Below are 11,202 nucleotides of genomic sequence, written 5' to 3'. Positions count from 1 at the left end.
GGGTGCTCTTACCCGCTGAGCCATCTCACCAGCCCGCAGGGTCCTTTTAAAATGGGTATTTAGGGTGTTCTTCTGGTTAGTGCGAGCCCTGCATCGCTTGCTAACCTAAACAACTTCAGCAAAGTTTCATTTTGTCTTCAATGCTTTTGGAATTGTTTTTACTAAAAGCCAACCAGTTCTGAAAGTGGTCTTGGTTACAAAGAAGGGCCTCCCAGCACTTCCTGTGCACTCTGCTCAGTGAAGCTCTGTTCTGCTCCTATTGCACATAGCCCATTACATTATTCAAGTTGTTCCCGCAATAACCAATAAGAAACATGTCACTTACTTTTGGTGAGTCTACCAGCGGCCTCTCTAAAGCTCAGCAGTCTCCAGATCTAACCAGGATGAGAGCATGGCCTCAGCTCTACCCCACAGCTCCTGATTAAGACACACTTAATTTTTTCAGAGGTTAGGAACACCCTTTCTTTAGACAGAGGACCTAAGTCCACAGTAGTTGGACCACCCACCCTTGGGTGGGTTGAAAAATGAAGTGAGGAACTCTAGTTCTTTATAACCGTTTTAGAGGACATAAGCCCTAAAGAGCAGCAGCTGGCAGCCAGAAGCACAGCAGTTATGATTAGCTCTGGGAACTTCTCAGAGCACAAGAAACCTGGGGTCTAGCACCCTGCACAGTGGGTCTCAATGTTCATCTTACAGTGGGTCAGGAAGGATGACAAATAGCCTGCAGCTCACCGATTAAGACAGACTTAAGTGCTGGGTTGTCGTCTTCTCCTTCTTCAAGATGGGGGTCTCACTGTGTAGCTCAGACCAGGCTTGCAAGTGTCTAGAACACACTTGTTTCTAAGGCATTTTGATTAACTGAAGATTCTTGGAAGAACACGAATTTTGTTTTAGGTATCCATAGATGTACAGTGAGATGGACCCTGGTACTAGGTACCTAAATCCTGATTTAAGTCAACCACTAGCTAGGTACCATTTAATTAAAAGTTGATGCAATCACAGTCAGTAACAGGGTGGTGGGAGGGTGGATTTTCTGGCTCATTATTTTTACTCTCAGAATTTTATTTTTACTGTATCTATATGTGTATATGTGCCTATCGGAGTCACCTGATCCCCCTGGAGCTAGAGTTTCCAGGTGATTGTGAGCCACCTGGCATGGGTACTGGAACCCAAATTCAAGTCCTCTATAGGAGCAGTAGTCACTCTTAACTGCTCAGTTTTCTCTTCGGCAGAGCAAGGTTCTCTAAAAAACTTAAGTTGTGTGATACAACTTAAGTCTCCGTAGCCATCTAGCTTGCTAGCTCGTGCTCTCTCCCTTTCTGACCAAGGACAAAGCAACATGGATGACAGAAGTTAACATAACTTCATGTTTTTGTGCTGCTAAACTGACTACCCTGAAAGAGACCATGTGACCTGTGTTGAGACCACTTACTTACTGGTGTAACCACTGTTACTTTCCTGTGCCACCTGCACTCATCCCACGTGACAATTCTGTCATCTCACTCTTGTATTCCTATTAAGTTCTGGAAGCATAAGGAGATGATCTGATGGAACATACTCTATGCCTTGGAGGTTAAGTACTGGTGTGGAGTGCCAGGGCAACATCCTGTGTTCTGGAGACTCCATTTCTTTACAGAACAGTTTTAAGACAATACATCATGTAAGTAAAACTATGCTTAGGAATGTAAGTAGTTTCACTAGACATTTCTGAGAGTTGGATTTAAGAGCTTCCAAGTTTGCTCTCTTCAAATTCCAACCTCGTGTTCCCACTGTTCTTACCACAGCATCACTGATACATGCTGGGGACACCAGAGTATAACTAGGCTGGGGGGGGGGGTACTATTGGGGTCCAGGGGATTTTGCCTGGCTCTCTCTGGCAAGTCCTGGTTGTGACCTCCACAGGAAGGGACACAGTGAGTGGTAGCTGAGTCAATCCTATCTCTGAACTCTTATGAGTACCTTTAGTTTACAGATGCTTTCGGGTTCTGACTCACTGGAGGGGCTGCATGACCTAAGCCCAGCAAGTACCTAAAATGACAACTTACAAAGGTGTATGTTTTCAGGTATGGTTCCAAAAAATTTTAAACCTAAACTTGGTTCAACTGTCTTGATTCAAAATTTCAAATACTTTAATCTTTTTGTGATGCGATTTTCAGGTGTAATAGCTATTTGGTAATTTTACTAACGATATAGTATTTAAGTTTTGGATAACACGATCTGAAACCCAACAACAAACAAAACAAACACCCCACCAACAGAGCTTTTGTAAACGTGGTTTTATTCTCTCGTTGTGCTGTGAGTGAAGAGGCTCTTGATGCCCCTGCCCAACAGTCTTCGAAATGCTGGATGGGCTCAGAAGTCTGATGGTTCTGGACAACTGCTAGATTATATTGCTTAAAAAAACAAACAAACAAAAAACCCCCCAAAACTATAATACACTTCTATTACTTTATTCCTTCATCTCCTCACATTTTGTAATAAAAATCTAAAATATTTCTAGTAGTCTCAAGTGTCTCGTATGTATTAAGTGTTGGCTTCTTTAAGATTTTTCAGAAATAAGTGCACTTCTACAGAGAAAATAATTTTGAAATAAAATGAGAAATAATAATGATCATAGTAAAACAGTTGCTTTTGAATTTTCCAAATTTTAACAATTCAAAGAGAGGATGTGCCAGGACCCTTTTCTGACCCTCAAGTAATATACTTGTAGACTGCCAAAAGATAGGTGGCTTGCTATCTGACCTGCTGGCAGAGACTGACTGGTGGACTAGATTCTTGACACCAAAACAAACTATGCTTCAAGATATTTTAAAATGTACAGCTTGTACAGAGCTATGCATGTGTTTAAGAGCTATGCTGATATGGAAATAAAGGAACCCTATCTTAAGCCTTAGCAGCAAAGAATGCATTTAATATTCCATAGCTGGCACTTTTACCACACAGCTGGTGAAGTGGTCACACACAGCCCAGGTTTCATACATCTCCAGACTTAGCTGTGAATAACTGCTTCAACACAAAGGTTTTAATGAAAAAATACAAGCCTCTATTCAATCAGGAAACCAATACATCTGAATTGTACATATTTTCTGTATCTTTAGAAAAACCCAAACCACCGTTTATAATAAAACTTCCTAGATTCAAAATAGAGATTAAGAGAAAATGTCACTATGCCCAGTTGATTAAGATAGGGTTTTATCACTTAAATTACATTATTTACCTAAAATATGGGAAATGTATAATGGAAAAAAGTCAGTATTGGAGGATCTCTGCAAATTATTTGCATAATTTGCACCATGCCTCATATTTTTACTTCAACAGACAGACAGTCTTTAGGGGCCTTTATACTAGATTAGGGACCACTTCCACGAGAAATTCCTGAAGAGCGGCAGCCAGGTTAATGCCAGGGGAGGAGGCAACCCGCAAAGCAAACTTGCCAAAATGCCTCTCCACCACCAGGAAACCTGCCTCACAGCTTTCACAGCCACAACAGAGATCAGACGAAGTGTTCTGTCCCTACATCATGGAAACATGAGTTCGGTAATTCTCCTGTACACTAATCTCAAACTACCCCAGTCACCTGGACTTGACAACACCCACCCTACGGTATGGTAGCTAGGCAGTTATCGCACCTGAGCTAGAGAATTTGGCAAGGTCTCCTACCCAACCCAGATACTCTCACACTAGAAAAGTCCCATTCTGAAAGAAAAGGTAGAATCCCTATACCCAGGGGCCTCTGCTGCTAAAGTACCCTTGAGACAGACAACTTGGAGACGCTCATATACCCTGCAGATACTAAGGCAGCTGAAGTCAGGGAGGCTTATCTACCATTTCCAGTGCTTTCTCCAAATACCTGGCATAGGATCCATCAGGCCACAGCTGAGCCAGTACATAACAAGTGGTGTTGATTACCAGACTCAACAGCAAAATGGGGGAGCCTTAAAGGACTCATCAAAATATATCAGGAGCTGATGGCCTTGATGAAAGAGGGGTCACAAGGCATTGCTCAGTCCCCTCAGGAGAAACATTCCTCCCATAAAGCCTCACTGTATCAATCATAGATGATAAACATTAGCCATTCCCTGAGGAGTTACTACAACTACAACTCACAAAACTACATCTCTTCAGAAAGTTGTTTCAGAATCAAAATGCTAAGCAAGAAAAGATGATGTAATCCTTAGCGAAACACCCCTAGAATCTGATGCTGACTTCTTTGCCCAGTCTCCAGTCACACCCTCCCAGCCTGCACCCACTTCCTTTATTTCATAATGGGCTTTAACCACAGTGATGAGCTAACAGTGGACAGGGCTGGCCTCTGTCAAGGGAGCGCAGCACCCCTGTAAAGCAGAGCTCCACTCCCCTCTGACAGCCACTGTCCAGGATCTTTGGTTCATTGGAAAACAATGGCACTAGTGCAATCAAGGGAACAAAGGGTCACCAGCACGAAAGTGCCACTTCTGCAGAAAGCCACAGTGAGTCACACTCTGTTCTCCACAGTGTCCATTGACTGATCAGAAGTTTGACATTTAAAAAAATAGTTTAATAAAAACACACTAGGTTCTACAAGCAGCTTTCATGGTCATTTCTGAAACTCAGCTCACCATCCTCAAACTAAAACAATGCTATGCCCTCTTGTTAAAAGTGGAGTAGCTGACAATCATTCAGGTCCATCTCCTGTGTGCACATCGGTCGTCAAGTCACAATCTCTCAGCACCATCAGCCTTGGAGATGCCAGAGTGAAGGTGAGAAATGCCCTCACCCTGACAGAAGCTTGCCTTTCCTGCCACAGGGTCTGCGTGAGAACTTGACAGGAAATTCTAATGTCGAAGTCAGTGTCCTTAAGTTCCTTGGAGCCTGTACAGAAACTGTCTTCATGTAGAGCTTACAATGTCCAAACCAACAGGGCAAATGTTCTAACAGCAGCTACAGAAGATGGCTTTTCACTGATTCTAGAACCACGGGCTCTGCAGTGAAGCAGGGACACTGAGAGCAACCTCAGGCTGTCATGGTGCTGTAGTGCTATGCAGTTCTGGCTGGATTAGTGTTGCAATCAGAAGCGCAGCACATGGGCAGGATGGACCTCTCAACATGCACGTAGGCAGTGCAGTTAGGAGGGAATGTCTGTTCCTTTTGTTCCAGTACCTTTGTAAAAAAAAAAAAAGCTGAGCAATTCCCATAGCCGTAGCAGCCTCAGATTCCCAAGCTGTAGTCATTCCTCTGGCTGGAGAGCAGCACCGTCCCGGAGCTCCTGGTGCTGATGCCGAGCCAGCCTGGGGATGCAGCTACCTGAGTTCTCCTGGCCATGGGCGACTGTGATCATCATAACTTCCCAGCTTTCATGTATGTGGGAATGGAGCCTCTCTGGGTCAGCCCTTCAAATCTTTTGTAGGTGTAATTGAGGAAAACCCAGTCTTTGGATTTGTAGTCGGGCTCTGTGGTATTCGGCACTAGAAAGAGAAAAAAGGCAACTAAGGGCAAAGGGATTTCATTGGTGATGTGTCCGTCACCTCACGGGTGACTGCAGTGTGGATATGCTTGTGAACCTCTTACCTGGCTGTAAGATATCAGACTCAGGGAAGTCATCAAAGTTTGAGGTGTCATCTATACTCCGGATTTCTATAGGAATAGCTGCTGGTCTTTCCCTGCAAAAGGCAATTCAGCAGCCATGAGGAACTGTATTCAAGGGTCACAGCATTAGGAAGGTTGAGAATCACCCTTAGACTAAGCACAAGAGGTAGTGCTGCCTCCTCGAGAAGTCACTGCTTCTGCACCTTTTTTTTTTTTTTTAAATATTTATTTATTATATGTAAGTACACTGTTGCTGTCTTCAGACACTCCAGAAGAGGGCGGCAGTTTTCATTACAGATGGTTGTGAGCCACCATGTGGTTGCTGGGATTTGAACTCAGGACCTTTGGAAGAGCAGTCAGTGCTCTTAACCACTGAGCCATCTCTCCAGCCCGCTTCTGCACCTTCTTAGTGTGTCTTCTCTGGAGGTCACGCTGTATACGACTGTGATCATCATCTTGAACTCGTAACTGTCCAACAAACCACTCTAGAAAAGTCTTGCCCACTGTAGCACAGGACAGGAAACCCAAGGGTGTCTGTCTGCTGTGGCTCTGAACATAGCTAAGTGGATGTCAAGATTGGAAATTTTATATGAAGACTTTCTCCTGCTTTCCCCCCCCAGCACTGGGGACTGAACAGAGCTAGGCAAGCACTCTGCTGATGAGCTCCAGTCCTAGCCCCTCATGCCTGGTTTGTTTGTTTGTTTTGTTTTGTTTTTTAGGTGAAAAGAAAATTAAAAGAGAAGGTATTTTACTGAAAAGTGGGAGACAGGGAGATCAGATCTATCTAAGCGAATTAGGGCTTGAATTCTAGTGAAGATTAGTAAATACAAGGACTTCTGCGAAAAAAGAGGGGCACACATATTTGTGATAAAATCTGAATGCAAAGCTTGTCAGTCATATACACTTTAAGAGTACCAGAGAGGTCAGGTTAAAAAAAAATCTATTCACAAAAACGCCTTCTTATGCTAAAAACATTTAACTATAGAAATAGTTAAAATGTCATTTAAAACTTTTAATTTGGCCGGGCTGTGGTGGTATACCTTTAGTCCCAGCACTCGGGGACAGAGGCGGGAGGATCTCTGAGTTTGAGGCCAGCCTGGTCTACAGAGTGAGTTCTAAGATAGCCTGGGCTACACAGTGAAACCCAAACAACAATAAAAACAAAAACAAAAGCCAACAACAACTCCCTTCAAAACAAGACAAAACCTTTTTATATTATATTTATGTATTAAGTGTGCACCCGCACCCCCACACCCCACACCATATCACAAGTGTAGAGGTCAGAGGAACACATTCAGGAGTTGGTTCTCTTCTTCTACCTTGAAGGACCCAGGAATTGAACTCAGATTATCTGTCTTTTCCTGCTGAGCCACTCCAACAGCCCCTTATCAGCCTTTTAAAAAATTTTAATATTTCTTTTTTAAAAAGATTTATTTACTATGTACAGAGTGTTCTGCCTACCTGTATGCCTACACACCAGAAGAGGGCAACCAGATCTCATTATAAGCCACCAAACAGTTGCTGGGAATTGAACTCAGGACCTCAAGAAAAGCAGCCAATATTCTTAACCTCTAAGTCATCTCTCCAGCCCTGAGGTTTTGATTTTTTCTACAAGAAATCCCTGTACTGTCCATGCCTGTACAAGAAGTCTCAGTTGAGTGGAGAGAGTGGGAGGCCCTGGGCTTCTGTGACCCAACTTTCCGGTCCTTACTAACAGTGTGAGTTTAGGCAGCCACACTCTGCTCTGTGACTGCTTCCATAATAGGTATGCTCTGTCTAGAAACTCTAGCTCAGACCTCATGAGCCAGACACTAACACTGCCTCAGGGTAAGATGAGAGATGTATAGGACAGGCTCGTGAAAGTACTGGGCACACAGTGGGAAGTACTAGGCACACAGTGTGACCTCCAGAGAAGACACACTGAGAAGCTGCAGAGGCAGTGACTTCTCAGAGGAGGCAGCACTACCTCTTGTGCTTAGACTAAAGGTGGTTCTCAACCTTCCTAATGCTGTGACCCTTGAATACAGTTCCTCATGGGGTGGTGACCCCTCAACCATAAAATCATTTTCGTTGCTACTTCCTAACTGTAATTTTGCTACTGTTAGGAATCATAATGGAAACATCTGTGTTTACGATGGTCGTAGGTGACAGCTGTGAAAGGGTCACAACCATCAGATTGAGAACCACAAGTCTAGAAGAAGCAAAAGTGCACTAACCACCAAATCCAGAAGTTGGTGTTTGTCAGCTCAGGGTACAGAACATACCTTATGTGCCCCCAGTCTACACCCTCAAAGAACGGATGACTTTTGATCTCTTCCACACCACCATTCCCAATTCTGTTTTCAGAATCAGTACAAAATCTAGAAAGGAAAACCAATTATCAGCCACATTTTTCACCTCAAAGATTCTAATTGTTATTATCTAATTGTTATTACATTGAATGTTTTTAGTAAGCATTTTAATTTAGATATTGAAGCTACTGTGGGAAATACAGAGGAAGTACAAATTACCCATAAACCTATCCTTTAGAGATAACTGGCAAACATTCCAAAGCTACTTTTCATCTTATAACAATATTAATGTAATAGTAAAATTATTAATACAATAATAAAATGTAATAATATCGTGTTAACACAATAATAATTATTTTAAGACCTTTCCGTCACTGACTATACTAAGAACATTTTTTAATGCTGGTCATTTAATGCTGGTCAGTATTTTCCTGTGAGGTAGCTTTTTGAGATCTGCATACAGAGATATCGGAGTGTTCTATCCACTGCTGCTGTTGAAGACTTACATATTATGTTTCAATTTTTCACAACTAAAATAACAAGAAACATACCTAACTCTTTACACCTACATGGTTATAGGCCCAATTAAATTCCTTGAAATGAGACTGCTGGGTCAGAGGTCATGTCCAGCTTAACAATTTCATACAACAACTTTGGGCACTGGCATGGCAGTCTTCTGCTTGAGGCCCTGTGCACTTCTATGGCAAGAGCTCCTGATCCATTTATTCTCCCTTTCTCTCTGATGCACTGAGTCCTTGCAGTCTAACAGGAGTGACACTTTGCTAATAATATCACCAGGATGTCCAAGAAGATCTCTTCTCTCTTCTGAACACCATCTTCCCACAAAATTCTTTTAAAGTGTTTGCATTTTGAGGGTCGGGGGAAATAAGTCAAGAACACTTGCTGCTCTTGTGAAAGGCCTGGGTTCAATTCCTAGCACCCATGCTGGGTGGCTCACAACTATCTGTAACTCCAGCTCCAAGGAATCTTCTAGCCTCCGTGGGCAAGTGGTACCCACACACTTACACATAAAAATAAAATCTTTTTTTTTTTAATCTTTTTTTTTTTTTGTCTTTTTTGAGACAGGGTTTCTCTGTATAGCCCTGGCTGTCCTGGAACTCACTTTGTAGACCAGGCTGGTCTCGAACTCAGAAATCCACCTGCCTCTGCCTCCCGAGTGCCAGCCAAATAAAATCTTTTAAAGTTTGAATTTTGTAAAACTTTTCTTTATACTGACCTCCTTGACTAATGAAATCAATGGTATTTTTCCTCCCAAGACCTTCCCTGCCTCAGAGACACTGACCACGCATGCACTTGTCAAGTTTTAAGAGTCACTGACCTGAGAATCAAGTCTTTGGCTTTCTCAGAGACGGGCACTTCCGGAGGAAATGCCAGCGTCTCCTTCCAGCTCATAACTTTTCTGTACGTTTCTTGAGGTGTTTCTGAGCAGAAAGGTGGAAAGCCTGGGCATCAGAGAATCAACAATTTATCAGTTTTTGTGATCAATTCAAGCAGACCTACAATATGTGCCACAAGAAATGAAACAGCTCTGAGTGCTCTACAGCAATATCTCATGCATCAACTTACTATAAAATTACTAATAAAGTCCACACGGATTTAAAACTCTACTTCATTTTATCTGAGCCCTGCATCTACAACTTGATAAAGGAAGCCAAGCTAATTAACTACCTCCTACCACAAGATCCCAGGGCAGTTTATTGGGTATTTATCAATATGTATTTAACTCTGATAAACGTGAGAAATAGGTTCAAAATGACTGTGCTCTATTTGTCTTTAATAGATGTAATATGTTCAAACACTGGCACCAAAAGATGTGTATCATCACACAAACAGAACCTACCTATTAGCATCTCGTACATAATCACTCCCAAGGACCACCAGTCACACAATTTGTTGTAGCCAGTCTGCATGAATACTTCTGGAGCAATGTAGTCTGGTGTTCCAACTGTGGAGTAAGCCTACAAAGAAGCAGAGTATCAAACTGGCATTCTGAACTGCTTATAAAACATCTGAGTATGGCTTATTACAGGAGGACGCACTAGACAGAGGAGACAAGTTTTCAGTTATAGGTGACTCTGTGTGTTTCAGGTAAAGCTGACTGACAAAGGCTGAGTCAGGCACTAGGCATACAACACAGGACTTTGGCGCCAGGAGAGGCCTTAAGTTCACTTCAAAAGGAAATAAAAGGCTGAGTCTGGTAGGCCTGACTTCCCTGCTCACTACTCATGTGCTTTTGGGCTCTCTGAACCCCAGCTCTGCTTACCAAAGATCCAGGTAAGAGAACCTACAACAGCTCGATCTGAGGATAAAACAAGAAAAGGAACAGGCTCTGTTAGCTAGAGACACCTTCCTTGTAACTTAGTTCCAGGCATCCCAGCAGGAGCTGTCTGAATGCTCCTTGATCACATCAAATCCTACAAAAATGACTTCTTAAAGACAGCAATTCTCAAGGAGGGGCACCACTCTAGGAACCAGTGGACACCTGTGACAGCAGACTGTCATTTCAAGAACCTGGGGAACCACAAGACTGACAGTTGGTGGGCTGAAGGAATTTCCTGCTCCAAACATCAATGAACTCACCTGTGCTTCTCCCTTGGGAGCTCATGACTCTCGGCCAACAGAAGAGTCCCTGTGCACAGGTAGAAGCTGATGCATAGGAACACTCTGTTAGTTGGAGAAATCCTCTGCTATGATTTAATTTACTTTTAAAATAGGGTCTCAAAACTCGGGATGCCCCTGTCTCAGTCTCGTGGGATTACAGGTGAGTACAACATTTTTAAACAGTATTCACTTATTCCCCTTTAAAAAATAGTAAGTCTGTAATATTTTTCTCAAATGTAAAATCTGACTTAAAAATAGAATGTTTTTCTCCTTAATGCACAGCTGAGCACATTTCTAAATCTTTGAAAGTTTACTAGAATATGAAGGCTGTCACTACTTGGCAAATGAGCTAAAAAATGAAAAAGGTCATTTAATTGTGCTGGAGGCGCCAGACTGCTGCTACCACTCAGTCTAGCATGTCCCAGGGGATGGGAAGTCAGTGGCTTCTGCATTGTTTACTTGAACTGAACAATACTGACAAAGGTGCCTGCATATGCTGGACATTGTAAAAGAAACTAGAAAAATAAGTCAAAGCCACTTTCCTAATCATAAATGTTCACATGCTGGTTAACGATAGAAATGCAAAGAGGAAGGAAGCAGTTCTTATATTCATTAAAACACAAAGGGAGGGCTGGTGAGATGGCTCAGTGGGTAAGAGCACCCGACTGCTCTTCCGAAGGTCCGGAGTTCAAATCCCAGCAACCACATGGTGGCTCACAACCAT

At 42.7% G+C, this 11,202-nt stretch overlaps 1 protein-coding gene across 3 annotated transcripts in view; it reads right to left on the bottom strand.

Moving 5' to 3' along the window:
• Window positions 1–3,007: 3,007 nt before the first annotated feature.
• Window positions 3,008–11,202, bottom strand: part of Stk38l (serine/threonine kinase 38 like) — a 53,585-nt gene continuing 45,390 nt past the window's right edge. For 2 of the 3 annotated variants that reach the window (XM_021190598.2, XM_029535330.1), the window contains exons 10-14: window positions 9,718–9,835; window positions 9,196–9,319; window positions 7,830–7,925; window positions 5,548–5,639; window positions 3,008–5,444 (exon numbers count right to left, since the gene is read on the bottom strand). In XM_021190598.2, coding sequence (XP_021046257.1) covers window positions 5,317–5,444; window positions 5,548–5,639; window positions 7,830–7,925; window positions 9,196–9,319; window positions 9,718–9,835 — 558 coding nt within the window. In that variant the 3' untranslated portion in view covers window positions 3,008–5,316. The remainder of the gene's footprint in view (window positions 5,445–5,547; window positions 5,640–7,829; window positions 7,926–9,195; window positions 9,320–9,717; window positions 9,836–11,202) is intronic. The other variant, XM_029535331.1, reaches the window with a different exon arrangement.

Source organism: Mus pahari, chromosome 2 (assembly GCF_900095145.1).
Source record: "Mus pahari chromosome 2, PAHARI_EIJ_v1.1, whole genome shotgun sequence".
Lineage (NCBI taxonomy): Eukaryota > Metazoa > Chordata > Mammalia > Rodentia > Muridae > Mus > Mus pahari.
Note: the sequence above shows the minus strand (reverse complement) of the source record. Positions and strands in the feature narration are given on the sequence as shown.